Raw genomic sequence first — 16,323 nt, 5'->3', positions numbered from 1 at the left:
ATGTTAAAGCGTTAAAATCTCTTGCTATCTTTTATGTATTTTTGCACTATGTTAAAGATACATTCCCGCGTACAAACTGGGTGATTTGATTATATATTTGGACTAAAAAACATATTCAAACTAATTAATCTATCAAAATTTTGCTTCAAATCCTTCTCAAAACATTGGAATTGCCAAAGAATACCCCTGCTATAAAAAATCGATCAAAAGAGGTTATGTTTGTGTCACATGACTTACCTCTCTCGGTACCTAGAAACACGTGCTAAGTCGGAGGAGAATTCATTGCATATACAAGACGATGTTGTCTTTAATCGCTGACTATTTATTACAAATATCGTGTCTTTTTCCGTGATTTTTTTTTTATCTCGGAAAGTGTTCTACGTCGAACTCTTCATAAAGTTTATCAACATGTACATCAAGCGCCCAATCTCTGCGTGCATCCTTTGACGTCACGCGTGCAGATATTCCTAATCGTATTCGTCGAGCTGTCGATTAGGGGAACCCTTACATTTTTGTCGTGTATACATTCCATGAGTGTTTTTCACTGAATCCAGTATTTTTCTAGTAAGATTGGATATTTCTACTTTCTATATATATATCAAAATTGCCATACTGTTATTGGAAATAACCACCCGATAATACTTTTCTGGGAATGTATCTTTAAATATGTTAAAATTGGTATCATCTGAAAGGTCAGGGTTGCCATATAAGGGTAGGTTAATTGTAATATTTTGTTTGAGGCGGTTTAAATTATTTTGGAGAATTGTTCTTTGTCTATAGAGAATTATATCTAGGGCACACCTTTTTTTCGCTAATGAAATGGTAGAATAAGTGGTTATTTAAATTACTAACTTTATTTCTTAATTAGCAGTGGATAATATTTTCTTTCCTATTTCCAGTATTATAATATAATGGTGGTCTAAGCAGGGGTCGAAATAATGCTTGTCTACTTGTGGAATCCAAGTAACATTTTCAAATGACAAGTAGAAATAAAATCTACTTGTCGCCGGCGACAACTAGAATAATGTCTATATAAATTCTGGCTAAAAATGTCTCTGTGTCTGTCTAATTTATCTATTCCAATAAAGTTGGTAAAGGGGAATCTTTCATTTTAAAACAAATTAGATGGTATTTAACAGCACTCGACATAGCTGTCCGTTTGTCTCCATAGTAGCGTGGTGGCGAATTTGTCCCAGATTAACATGACTGAAACTTATATGGTTATTTTTAAGTTCGTTCTATACGCCTGGAAAAAGTTTCTTTGCGTTAAAATAGTAACACTACTGGTTCTGTGAAAACCGTAATGTCATTGACTGTTCGTTCTTAATCACCCAATCGCAGTCAATATTACATAACTCCATGGCAATCAGGGTCCAGGCTGTTGGTCGCCAAAGTGGCGATTTGCGATAAAAATAATGGAAGTGGTGATTAAAATTTGATTTTAGCGTACTTGAGGTAAAAAAATCTTAAATTTCTAATCATATCCTTGATTGACCATTACCGTAAAAGTTAAATGTCAATCACAACCAGTACCACGTGGCGAACAGGTGGCATACATCAACTAATGACTTATAGTAACTAGCTGATAATCCGGATCATGTCATTAAACATACCTTATGCAAGAGCAAAATCTGATTATTGCAAGTCTTAATTTAGGCTTCAGATGTTATAGAAATTATAAATTAGATCTTTATTTAAACAACAAGCCCAAAATCAACTCTGTAGACCCACAGATGGCTCTGCTACAGCTCGGATTTAAATAGGATTTCACTTATCAATTAATTCAAATATGGCGCATCCTGATGAGAATACGTCAGTTAGATTGAGGCTAAATGATAGAGTGTACTTAGCGAGGCCGCTGTAGAGTGTTTCCGCATGCCGTTGAAAACTTTACTTGATAATCGAGATATGTAGGTGGAGTTAACGCCTGTCAATCAAACGATCAGCCACGGTGAAGGCACATTTCACTACCATTTCTAGTCAAATATTACAACGATGATAACTATGTTCAGAATAAAGTAATTTGACTGAAATTTTCAAAATATTCTTCTTTCATCATCTACTTTTGAACTGTTATTGCAAGAATGGCCAAATCTCTGTAAAAATCTCCTATAATGTATCTTTAAGTAATACTATACTGATCATTTGTCTTCGATTAATGTTTATAGTTGATTGATAATTGCCAATGATCAATATAAAGCCTATTATTTGAGGTTTCGTTTTGTCTTAAAAAAGAAAAAGAAATATGGCTGACAATTCTTTCCGAAGAGAATTAAATATTTTGATAGTTGAATTCCATTTACTGTGGCTTCTTTGGTACCCTCCCATTTTGCCTACATCCCATTTCGACTACAGCTTATAACAACAGATTATATGGTCTGGTGGTTTTATTATCCCTACTTATATACCCTCTCCATAACTAAAATAGATTGTTCCATAAAACATCCCATTTAGGCTACAGCATATTATAACAGTTTATATTAAAACAAACAGAAAAAAGAATGAAAAATTAATTTACATAGAAATTGTATAAAACAAAACAAGATCGTTTGCACTTCTCAATATTTCGAATTATGTCAATAAATCTATAGAGGTTAAGATGACTGTGTGGTATGGTTTTATTCATTTTTGAGTGGAAACCTACTATGTTGTTATTTTTGCTGGGTCCAACAATTTCAAAATGGTTCCATAAACAAACAGGAAATTTGGTAACGTAATCATTAAAATTCATCGGTGTTGGTTATTGATATTTGATATAAAGTAATTCTAATAAGATGACAAAAATGTTGACTGTATGATAGTGAACTTGAAAAATAAATGTATTAAATTTGAAACAATTTATCTTATAAGTTATATAGATAAGCAAGTATTAAACTCAATATAATCTCCAAATATTACAAATATTCAAAACAAAAATGTACTCTGAGTTGATATTTTTTCTTTGATGTTAAAGAAAACAAGCTATAATATATAATGAATAAGCTATTTTAATAATAATCATTAACTTAATTACATCTTTTACTCGAGAAGCAGTCCATGGCTGATTAGTTGGGGGTCAGGATTTTGAGGGTAATAAAATTTGTAGTCGAAATGGGGTGTAGTCGAAATGGGAGTGAACCGCTTCTTTTGGCATGGAATATACAAGCATGCCTAATTGTATATTATGTCATATTATAATATCACCATGGGTCGGAAACTTGGTGTAGGCGTTGATTAGGTGAATGCCTTGATGGAGTTCGATGATGAACATTGTCTGCTTATGGTACATTATGGGAGATTAGATAACGAGCTGGCAGTTCTCACTAGAATAGTTAAAAACTAGATAATATAAAGGGAATTTGCTGAAAATTTCAGTCAAATTGATCCCCTCTGAACCAAGATTATAGCCATTAAATTTTTGGCCTGGCCTCGATCATCATTACTAAAGTTGGTACGATAAAAAAAACAGTCTTGATTATCCATTTCATGAATAAATTATGAATGGAAGTCGTACAGCAAATCGGAACCTAATCCAATAAACATCGCAGGCTAGTGATGACATTGAGAGTAATTTTGGTTTGGATAAGTTAATTAATGTCGAATTAATAATTTAGATAACATTTCAGGCCTAAAGAAAAACCTGCAATAGGCAGATTTCGCTTTTGCATAATGTGTATTTAAACTTGATGTTGATTTTCATGTGAATGTCTTGTCTGAGTTCAATGATTAACATTTTCTGCTAAAGCTAAGCAGAGCAAAGCAATTTCTTTGACTTTGATTCTATTTGATAGAAAGTGATAAAACTTAGTGTATAGTTGATAATCAGTTTGATTGTGTGATACTTTTTAAAAAGATAAACGTGCAATTAATTAATATGTGTCATCTATTTATTTTGGGATTTCGGCGGGGGACATCAGCCTCACTGTTGGCTTGTTCAAGATAACAAAAGGTGCAAAATAAAAAAGAGAATTAAGACGGTGCTGAGGAATAAATCTGAAGATTGACGAAGATGATCCTAAGAAAAATATCTGAGAATTATTGTATTATAAAAGTATTATAATAGAGAAATATTTGTTGCAGGTGGATATGATGGAAGTGATTTCTTGTCATCAGTAGAATCGTATAACTGTGATCAAGATGAATGGACAGAATGTACTAATATGACTTGTGGTCGTAGTGGACATGGTGTAACAGTAGGAGCTGAACCATGTTTAATATAGTATTTTAATACTACTTCAGCGATATTATCTTACACCACTTGCCTCCATACTCTATCCACAATAAGACTGGCTGCAAGTGTAAGCCATTGGCTAATCTTAAAAAAGAAAAAGTTTACAGATTTTTATAGAGAACTGACCAAGAAGCTAATTTACTGAATATTGGCACCATTTTGGCAAATAATTTGCAGGAATTTTCAATGATTGACATGTTGCGGGTAGCATGAATCAGAATAAAAGGTTTTCATGAATTCCTAGACTGGTTATTTCAAACAGGGCATATATGAAGAAAAGATTATCAGCCAATATAAATGAATGCAATGTTATTGGGTTATTTGTATCACTTGTATGGTTTTTATACGCCCTCATGGAAATGTGGTCGTATATTGCTGTCGCCCCCAATTTCTTGTGAACACTCTACAGACTACATTTATCATCTGATTGTTTTGAAATTGATATATGTTGTTTGCATTAGTGAGATGAAGAAGCCTATTTAATTCCAATAACTTCCGTTAATTTCGTCTGGAGTTATGGCCCTTGTTTCACTTTGTTGCACCTTGTGAACGCTCTAATGACAAAAGTTATCAACCAATCTGTATGAAATTTATATGCATCATTTAAATTAGTAAAACAATTTCCGTTAATTATATCTAGAGTTATGGCCCTTGTTTCACTTTGTTGAATCTTGTGAACGCTCTAATGACAACAGTTATCATCCGATCTGTTTGAAATTGATATTCATCCTTTAAATTAGTGAAACGAAGAAGCCTATTGAATTTCAGCAATTTCTGTTAATTACGCCATGAGTTATGGCCCTTGTTTCACTTTGTTGTACCTTGTGAATGCTCTAACGACAAAAGTTATTATCCGATCTGTATGAAATTTATATGAATCACTTAAATTAGTAAAACAAAGAAGCTTATTGAATTTCAGACATTTCCGTTAATTACATCTAGAGTTATGGCCCTTGTTTCACTTTGTTGAATCTTTTGAACGCTCTAATGACAACAGTTATCAACCGATCTGTTTGAAATTGATATGCATCATTTAAATTAGTGCAATGAAGATGCTTATTGAATTTCAACAATTTCCGTTAATTACAGCATCAGTAATGGCCCTTTTTTCACTTTGTTGTACCTTGTGAATGCTTTAACGAAAAAAGTTATTATCCGATCTGTATGAAATTTATAGGTATCATTTAAATTAATAAAACGAACAAGCCTATTGAGTTTCAGCAAATTTCCGTTAATTACATCTAGAGTTATGGCCCTTGTTTCACATTGTTGAATCTTGTGAACGCTTGAACGACAAAAGTTATCATCCAATCTTTATGAAATTCATATGCATCATTTGAATTAGTGAAATGAAGAAGCCTATTGAATGTCAGCAATTTCTTTCAATTACTTCTAGAGTTATGGCCCTTGTTTTACTTTGTTGAACCTTGTGAACGTTCGAACGACAAAAGTTATCATCCGATCTGTATGAAATTGATATGTATTATTTGAATTAGTAAAACGAAAAAGTCTGTTGAATTTCAACAATTTCTGAAGATTACTTCCAGAGTTACAGTCCTTCTTTTAGTTTTTAGAACCTTGTGAACCCTCAAAAGACGAAAATTATAATGTCATCTGTATGAAATTGTCTATTAAATGCCCCCTAATTACCTACAAAAGAACAAATATACGACAACTCTTGTCGACCGCTCGGACGATTTAGCTGCTGTGGCCGTATGTTTAGTTGCCTGGCAACCTATCTTTATATGTCCATATTGTCACGTGGATGTATTATGATGTTTCCCCTGTCCGCACGTCCGTCAGTTCGTTTACAATTTGTTTGTGGTCGTATATTGTCGTTGCCCCCGTCCGTCCGGCCGTCCGGCGTCCACAATTGCTTGTGGACGCTCTAGAGGCTAAAGTTAATATCCGATTGACTTTAAATTTATATACAGTGTTTAAGGACATGAGACGAAGAAGCCTATCGATTTTCAGCGAGTTTCGATAATTAATGCCAGAGTTATGGCCCTTGATCACTTCAAAAAATCTTGTGGACGCTCTAGAGGCTAAAGTTAATATCCAATTGACTTTAAATTTATACACAGTGTTTAAGGTCATGAGGTAAAGAAGCCTATTGATTTTCAGCGATTTCCGATAATTACTGCCAGAGTTATGGCCCTTGATCACTTTGAAAAATCTTGTGGATGCTCTAGAGACCAAAGTTAATATCCGATTGACTTTAAATTTATACACAGTGTTTAAGGTCATGAGACGAAGAAGCCTATTAATTTTCAGCGATTTCATATAATTACTGCCAGAGTTATGGCCCTTGATCACATTGAAAAATCTTGTGGACGTTTTAGAGGCTAAAGTTAATATCCGATTGACTTTTGAATTTATACACAGTGTTTAAGGTCATGAGACGAAGAAGTCTATTCATTTTCGGCGATTTTCGATAATTACTGCCAGAGTTATGGCCCTTGATCACTTCAAAAAATCTTGTGGACGATCTAAAGGCCAAAGTTAATATCCAATTGACTTTAAATGTATACACAGTGTTTAAGGTCATGAGGTAAAGAAGCCTATTGATTTTCAGCGATTTCCGATAATTACTGCCAGAGTTATGGCCCTTGATCACTTTGAAAAATCTTGTGGACGCTCTAGAGACCAAAGTTAATATCCGATTGACTTTAAATTTATACACAGTGTTTAAGGTCATGAGACGAAGAAGCCTATTAATTTTCAGCGATTTCATATAATTACTGCCAGAGTTATGGCCCTTGATCACTTCGAAAAATCTTGTGGACGTTCTAGAGGCTAAAGTTAATATCCGATTGACTTTGAATTTATACACAGTGTTTAAGGTCATGAGACGAAGAAGTCTATTCATTTTCAGCGATTTTCGATAATTACTGCCAGAGTTATGGCCCTTGATCACTTCAAAAAATCTTGTGGACGATCTAAAGGCCAAAGTTAATATCCAATTGACTTTAAATTTATACACAGTGTTTAAGGTCATGAGACGAAAAAGCCTATCCATTTTCAGCGATTTCAGATAATTACTGCCAGTGTTATGGCCCTTGATAACTTTGAAAAATCTTGTTGACGCTCTAGAAGCGAACGTTAATATCCGATTGACTTTAAATTTATACACAGTGTTTAAGGTCATGAGACGAAGAAGTCTATTGATTTTCAAAGATTTCCGATAATTACTACCAAAGTTATGGCCCTTGATCACTTTGAAAAATCTTGTTACGCTCTAGAGGCTAAAGTTATCATCCGATTGACTTCAGATTGATACACAGAGTTTAAGATCTTGATACGAACAAGTAAATTTTTATGACTTGAACAGCTGAATCCATGATATTAAAAGTTTTGTATACTAAGCGTTGTTACTCTTAATCAGATTTTAGTGTATTATAAATGTTTCATTACCGACAAAAGTAAAAATATGCGACAACACTTGTTGACTGCTCGGACGATTTAGCTGCTGTGGGCGTATGTTTCGTTGCCTGGCAACCTTTCTTTATCCGATTTTAACGAAACTTAAAATATAGGTCTGTCTACCAAAGATCTCGGTTTCTTTCGATATTGGCATGTATCGGAGCATAACTTCATGGATTATGGCCCCTGATTTTTTTAAAAATCACGTTTTTAGCTTGTGAGCACTCTAGAGGTCACAATTTTTATCTGATTATGATGAAACTTGAAATGCATGTTTATAACCCAAAGATCTTGGTTCCTTTCTATATTCATGCATATCGGATTGTAACTTCCTGAATTATGGCCCCTGATTGTACAAAAAGTCGCGTTTTTAGCTTGTGGTCCCTTTAGAGGTCACAATTATTATCCAGTTTAAAAAAACTGTTCGTATATATCATTGTTACACCGTGATGTCGGTCGAGTTTAAATTTCGTAAAAATCGGACCAAAACTGCCAGACAAAATGGCCTCATCTTGTACGCAAATAGTGCAAAAATATGGTATATGACAGTTATGGACCCTCTAGACGTCACAATTTGGGTCCTATTTTGATGAAACTTGAAATAAGTGTTTATAACCAAAAGATCTTGGTTCCTATTGATATTCGCCCATATCAGATCTTAAATTCCTGAATTATGGCCCTTGATTGTATGAAAAATCGCATTTTTAGCTTGTGGTCCCACTAGAGAAAACAATTTTTATCCGAATGAAAAGAACATTTGAATATATCACTGTTACACTATAATGATGGTTGAGTTTGAATTTCTTGACTAGCGTACCAAAACTGACGGACAAGATGGCCTCCCCTCGTTCGCAAATAGTGTAAATATATATCAAGGATGAAACTTTAAATTTATGTTTATGATAATCGCGCATATCCGAACGTAACTTCCTGGATTATGGTATCTGATTGTTCGAAAAATAGCATTTTTAGCTTGTGGACCCTCTAAGTCACAATTTGTATTCAATTTTCAAAAACGTTTAAATTGATCACCTTTACACATCAATGAAGGAGATTGAGTTTAAAATTTGTAAATAGTATGCAAATAGTGTAAAAGTATGTATTATCAAGGTTGTGGACCCTCTTCAGGTCACAATTTTTATACGCTCATCGAAGACGCATATTGATTTTCACCTATTTCCAATAATTACTATCAGAGTTATGGCCCTTGATCACTTTGAAAAATCTTGTGGTCGCTTTAGAGGTTAAAGTTAATATCCTATTGACTTTATAAATTTATACACAGTGTTTAAGGTCATGAGATGAAGAAGCCTGTCAGTTTTCAAGATTTCCAATGATTATGGAAATTGATATTAATTGTTTTGTATGCTAAATGTTAGAATAGGACAGAACTAGAAGCCAAATGGGTTGTTAGTTGTAATCAGATTTTAGTGTGTTGTAAATGTTTTCATTTCTGACAAAATAAATAAAAAATATGCGACAACCCTTGTTGACACCTGGACGACTTAGCTGGTGTGGGCGTATGTTTCATTGCCTGGCAAACCATCTTTATCCAATTTTGATGAAACTTGAATTGTTTGATTATAATCCAAAGATTTTGGTTCCTATTGATATTTGCGCATATCAGACCGTAACTGCCTGAATTATATAGTCACTGATTGTACTAAAAAATCACGTTTTTAGCTTGTGGACCCACTAGAGGTCACAATTTTATCCGATTTTATAAAACGTTTAAATGTATCACCATTACACCCTAATGATGGTTGACTGAAACTGCCCGACAAAATGGTGGCTCCTTGTACGCAAATGGTGTAAAAGTATGCAATACCAAGGTTGTGGAACCTCTAGAAGTCACAATTTTTATCTGATTTTGATGAAACTTAAAGGAGAATTCAATCGCAAAAAGTTGTTCTAATATGAAAAATAACGTTAATATTAGAATATTTTTGGCCCTGCGAAATTTTAAAAGTCATTCTGAATATTTTTACTAAGGAAAAATATTCCCGTCATTTTGTCTAACTGGAAGCATAAACATTGTTTGGGGATGTACTAATATCACAAACAATAAATCAGGAAGCATGTGTCATTTTTATATGCCCACATTTTTATGTGGACATATATTGTCGTCGCCCCTTTCCGTCCGTCCCAGGGTTCTTAATCCATTTTGAAATGAACCAGCCACAATTAGGCCTAACTGTTAGTTGTCTTTTCAACAACAAACATGTAAGTTTATGCATACCCTATTCATGACAGTAATTGCATTATTCATTAATTGCATAATGTATTCGGGATAATAATAGCTGAAACTCTGAATAAACAAGACCTTTGTAATTGCATACTTGTATTCATACTTGCTATAATATCGACATTTATAGTCATATTATTATTTCAGCAACTTGCATTGCATATTCCTACTTTTGGTTTCATCCAATTAAACGGAAGTTATAAATTAGTAAAAACTACAAGTACATACAAATTTTTTTTTTAATTATTTTATTCGTAAGCACATGTTAATATATATAAAAATAACAAAATATATAATTAACAAAGTAGCACAAATCAGTTTCCGTGTGTAGTCGGAACTCGGAAATATGCTGTACATGAGAAAGGTCACGTGGCCAATTGTCGTGATTCAGATTAGTTTATTTTTAGTGTTACCTGTTTACAATTGTCGGGATTTAATGCAGCAGGACTAGTTCGGATATCTGAGAGGGTCTCTTCCTCAATTTCACTGGATATTAAAGAAATAAATTAACCACAACAATTAAAATCACGATATAATTTTTTTGTCATTTCATGTCCCTGCTTTTCTGTCAAATCGTTCAATTATTGTTCATAATTTTCAATGGCAATTTTTCTTTTTGCTACGAAATACGCATTTCGGATTAACGCCCGGTTTGAAACAATTTCTGTAGATTTGGGAATTAAACTCTTTGTTCTGTCATCGTCTTTCTTTGCTGCGCAGGTATGATCATCAGATTATGGTCTTGTATAGCCGATAATTTGGTTGACCTATATTGGACGTGGGAGGATCTCCCGTCTTTTGGAACTTCCATTGACGACGTGCATGCTTGAAGTTCAAGGTCAACGCCGCCATTACTATTTTCAGTTAAATCACGTTTACGTTTCCTGGTGTCATTCTGAGAGGTGTTCAAGTACTTGGCATGATTACCTCAATTAAGTTGTTTATTTATGAAATAAGCCGAAGGTATTCATTGTAATGATTGACTCTTTAATGGGTTTCTGAATCGACGAGTAATAATTGGCCAAAAGTAGATTGATTTCTGATACCATAGTGGCCGGTTCATTGTTTTATCAATCGGCTTGATAATTATTTCTTTGTAAATCGGCCGAAAGTAGATTGATTTCTGATACCTTAGTGGCTGGTTCATTGTTTTACCAATCGGCTAGATTTAAGATCAGTCGGCTAAAGCCGACAAAAAACAGACGATTAAGATCCCTGGTCAGTCCACAATTGTTTGTGGACACTCTACAGGTTACTATTTTTATCCCATTTCGACGAAACGTGAAATATATGTTTATCTCCCAAAGATCTTGGTTCCTTTCGATATTAGCATGCATCTGACCGTAACTTCATGGATTATGGCCCCTGATTGTACGAAAAATGTGGACGTATATTGCTGTTGCCCCCGTCTGTCCATCCGTCCGTCCATCGTCCACAATTTCTTGTGAACGCTTTAACGCCAGTTGTATTAAAATTGATATATGTTGTTTGCATTAGTGCGTTGAAGAAGCCTATTTAATTTCAATAATTTCCGTTGGATCCTGTGAAGCCTCCAACGCCAAAAGTTATCATCCTATCTTTCTGAAATTTATATGCATTATTTGAATTAGTAAAATGAAGAAGCCTATTCAATTTCATCAATTTCCGTTTATTATGTCTAGAGTTATGGCCCTTGTTTCACTTTATTGAACCTTGTGAACGGCAAAAGTTATCACCCAATCTTTGTGAAATTTATATGCATGATTTAAATTAGTGAAACGAAGAAGGCTATTTAATTTCAATAATTTCTGTTCATTACGTTTAGAGTTGTTATGGCCCTTGTGTCACTTTATTGAACCTTGTGAACGCTCTAATGCCAAAAGTTACCATCCGATCTTTGTGAAATTTATATGCATTATTTAAATTAGTGAAACGAAGAAGCCTATTGAATTTCACCAATTTCTGTTTATTACGTCTAGAGTTATCGTCCTTGTTTCACTTTATTGTACCTTGTAAACGCTCTAACATCAAAAGTTATCTGCTGATTAGTAAAGAGAAGAATCCTATTGAATTTCAGCAATTTCCGTTTATTACTTCTAGAGTTATGGCTCTTATTTCACTTTGTTCAACCTTGTTAATGCTCGATTTAAATTTGTGAAACAAAGGTCTATTGAATTTCAGCTATTTCCGTCAATAATTTCTAGAGTTATGGCGGTTGTGAACCTTGTGAATGTTTGAAATTAGCAAAAACGAAAAAGCCTGTCAAATTTCAACAATTTCTGTAGATTACTTCCAGAGTTGAGACCCTTGTATCAGTTTGTAGAACCTTGTGAACCCTCAAATGGCAAAAATTATAATCTGATCTGTATGGAACTGTCTTGTAAAGGCCTCCAATTATCTACAAAGGAATAAATATTTAAGCCTAAGCTTAAACATACATTATGCAAGAGCTAAATCTGATTATTGCAAGTCTTTATTTAGGCTTCAGATGTCATAGAAATTATAAATTAGATCTTTATTTACACAACAAGCACAACATCAACTCTGTAGACCCACGGATGGCTTGGATTCAGCTTGGATTTAAACAGGATTTTGTTAACTGATTTAATTTTAAATGGTGTCGTGAGCGGAGATTAACCGTTACGTTGACGTCATACTCCCGGATCGAGGTTAAATGATAGTGTACGAAGACAGGCCACTGTTGAGTGATGCCTTAACAAATGACATCTAAACTATTTAAAGTGCAATAAACTAAACACAGATAATGAAAATTAATAATTCCTGAAGACTGTGTGATGACTAATACAGACGGACAGGTCTTCTGTCTTAATAACATCAATAAAAATATTTTTATTTCCATAATAGGCACGATGCCACTGGTGTATAGGCCTACCTATAGATTTATCATAACTGTATTATAATATTATGTCCTATATTCAATTGATTTCATGCATGCCCAAAATACAAGTAAGAATGAAAATTTACCCTCTCACTCATTTTGTCCAATTGTTATAAAAATCCAAAAAGGTAAAACACAAATTCGGATATGATGACAGCAGACAAAAGACAGCAGAGATTATGTAGGTGGAGTTAACGCCTGTCAATCAAAAGATCGGCCATACTAATAATCGGTGAAGATGGAATTCAATCCCATTTCTAGTCAAAAATTACACTGGTGATAACTATGTTCAGAATAAAGTAATTTGACTGAAATTTTCAATATATTCTTCTTTCATCATCTATTTTTGAACTGTTATAGCAAGAATGGCTAACTCCTTATAAAAATCTCCCATAATGTATCTTTAAATAGGTAAATAATTAACCCAATAGAAACTTATAAACATTTAAGGTACATTATGCAAGGGAAATTACATATATAAAATAAATCAATGTTTGACTAATTAAATATAATGGAGAATAAAATAATGTACAAAAATTGTAAATAACTCATCGAACAAATCTGATTAGTCACGTGGGGTAACTTAATTAATATGGGTATTTAGCCAATTCTAAGTGACTGTCTGTAATCTACCCCTCTATAATATTCTAATTAAGTGAGAGTGATGAAACTTGGTGTATAGTTCCATTACATCAATACCTTGACTAAGTTCAATAATGAACATTTGCTGCTCAGGGTAAGCCAAGCGATAAGCAATTTGATTGGCCGAGACTTTGGAACACAATAACTCACCTTCTAATTGAGGTAGAATGTTCAAACTTGGCGTAGGTGTCTATTAGGTGAATGTTTAAACTTGATGTTGATGTTCATTAGGTGAATGTCTTGACTGAGTTCAATGATTAACATTTTGAGCTGAAGCTAAGCAGAGCTAATCGATTTCCTTTGTCGATGGTTTAGGACAAGATAATCTTGATTCTATCTGATAGAGAGTGATGAAACTGTCATCTATTTATTTTGCAATTTCGGCGGGGGACATCAGCCTCACTGTTGGCTTGTTGCTTTTGTCATCAAATTCTAAGTAAGAAAAAACAAATCTACAAGAAAATAACATATACATGAAAATGTAATATTAAGGAAAAGAAAATTAAAATTAAGAGTACTGTTCTCAACCCTTTGAAGGTACCATATACGCAAAGTTATCACTGTACATAGAGTTTTTGTGAACTATGATCTAGGGCGTATAAATAATTCTGATGCGCGACCAAAATGTGGACATTAAATTGCTGTCTTAATATTCACATCAACAGGGCTGCCGACAACCAGTATCGCAGCGCAATTTGCGATACATATTTTGTCCGTTGCTAATCAAAAATTAAAATCTAACGTCTGCGAATCATTAACATGCCTGTCATTTTGGATATTGACACAAAGATTTATCCACATTTCTCAACGCTTTCAACGTATATAAAATATCAAATAAATTTTATAAACAAAAAAGAATTCTCCGTGTGACATTTTCTTCTCGAACTACCCAGACTCAATTCATTATACTATATAACAATGCTATATAATACAGGGACATAACTCTATGAATCGGGACTATTAAACCGGAAATAGGGAATCAAGTAGTACCACTCACGTTGCGAGACATGTCAATTTCGAGTAATTATATCAGGATTCAATTTGAAAAAAAATTAAATTCAGTGTTTCCCCCACGTATTGTAAATAAAATATAAAAAATAAATATGTGTAAACTTATTGTAAAATGAGAAATCAAAGTAAGAATTCCCGTAAACTATTATTGTTTATATCGCGTGCGTCTAGTTAATCGAGATTATTCGTAAAATACCGTGTGCTTACGATTGAACAAAAATAATAACACACGATAAAAAGCAGACGAAATTGTTTTCTAACGAAGAAATAAGAAGTCAATGCCCAGACATAAGGCCTAACCAAAAGTCTACATTCATTCGGAAATGTTCACAGCTACCTGTAGAAGTGCTAAAATTCTAAAAAAATCTTAAGAATGAAATCTAATCATTTGTTATCAATTAAAATTAAAATAATCTTGTTATTTAGGTGTTTTATGTTGAAACTGAAAAACTGCTAATCAATTTTTAAATTTGCTAATCAAATTTGGCAAAATTGAACTTTTTGATTAGCAGTGCTGCTAATCATCTGTGAAAAATTACCGACAGCCCTGCACATCAACTTGTACGCCTGCGATAAGTAGATTCGTACACGGTTAGTTACAGGGGGTGATGTATTGGTGATGCTGTTAATATATTGGAGGTTAGGATAGTCAAGGGTTAGATAAGGCTAAAGAGAGTAGGAGACTCTTAGATTTGAAATTTTGAAGGATGATTAAATGCGTAGTAGGAAGAGCAGAGTGGGAGGTGAGTAATTGGGATGGTAACACACTCTGAGCCTGATGTTACTTCTAAAAGCAACTTAACATGTGACTTACTTTTATAATATGATTTATATAAAAGCATCATAACAATGATGCAACACAAAAGGATGGTTACTATGCCAAAATGATCCAGTGGTGTATCTGAAGAGTTAACCAGGTCTTCAGTAGTATCTGATGCATGGAATTTGTAATCGAATGACAGTAGCTCCGATGAGGCTTGGACTTTCTTGGCTAATACATGTGCTGTTTTGATTGTGCGCATTTTACAAATTATGAAGATACATTTCAAAGAACAAAGTACAGATAATGTCATTGACACGATAACAGATACAGTGATAGTGGGAAAAACACGTTGTTAGATTTAATTTTGACAAATTGCCCGATTTATGTCTCCAAAGCTGAATGCCTCGATAACTTCTGTAGCGACCACTGCCCTGTGTACTATCAACTCTCATTTCAGAGTCCACAAAAACGATCCTTTAAACAACTAATTTGGGATTATAGGAAAATGAACACTGATGCACTTCAACAAGAAATCCACAGTACTGACTGGGACATACTCCTCACTAACAATACAGTCAAAGAGTCATGTAGTAAATTTACAAGTGAATTAATAACTGCTCCACCAATCCTCAGACATTCAGCAATTCGTCGTGTCATGCTCCTAGTCAACCAGCTAATCACGATTTGGGGCAATCTGACCAATTCTTGCAGTGTTGTCGGTTGACGTCGACGAACACGTCTCCCAATCAAAGTAAACATAACACACTAAAGCAAAGATACGCTAAACAGTAAATCTTATGCAAGAACTGATAGGAAAGCAAACATGGATAGATAAACCAGCACGCGGCAGTTTTCATCAACCCTTCCTTGAAGTGTCAAATTTGACAATGAACCCCTCCCACGTGTATGGCGCTATTGTGTGTCGCATGTGCAGCTCAGTGGTTCTGTTGGGGCGATAAGTTCTTCATCTGTGAACATACTCTCAAAGCATGTCAAGTGTCCATGACTATTTATCATATCACAACCTGCATAGGTATTTGCATTTCAATATCCCCAACTTTTATGGAAGAGTATAAATTAGTAACCATTAGACCACGAGATATGCCATGGATGAATAATAGCATAAGAAAGTGAAGTAAATTGAAAAATAA

At 34.0% G+C, this 16,323-nt stretch overlaps 1 protein-coding gene across 1 annotated transcript in view; it reads left to right on the top strand.

The window, feature by feature from the left end:
• Positions 1–4,447, top strand: part of LOC126817147 (kelch-like ECH-associated protein 1) — a 109,213-nt gene extending 104,766 nt beyond the window's left edge. The window contains exon 5 of the mRNA XM_050543989.2: positions 4,060–4,447. Coding sequence (XP_050399946.1) covers positions 4,060–4,199 — 140 coding nt within the window. The 3' untranslated portion in view covers positions 4,200–4,447. The remainder of the gene's footprint in view (positions 1–4,059) is intronic.
• The last annotated feature ends 11,876 nt before the right edge of the window (positions 4,448–16,323 follow it).

This window comes from Patella vulgata, chromosome 4 (assembly GCF_932274485.2).
Source record: "Patella vulgata chromosome 4, xgPatVulg1.2, whole genome shotgun sequence".
In the NCBI taxonomy this organism is placed as follows: domain Eukaryota; kingdom Metazoa; phylum Mollusca; class Gastropoda; family Patellidae; genus Patella; species Patella vulgata.
This window is presented reverse-complemented; position numbering and strand designations above follow the sequence as displayed.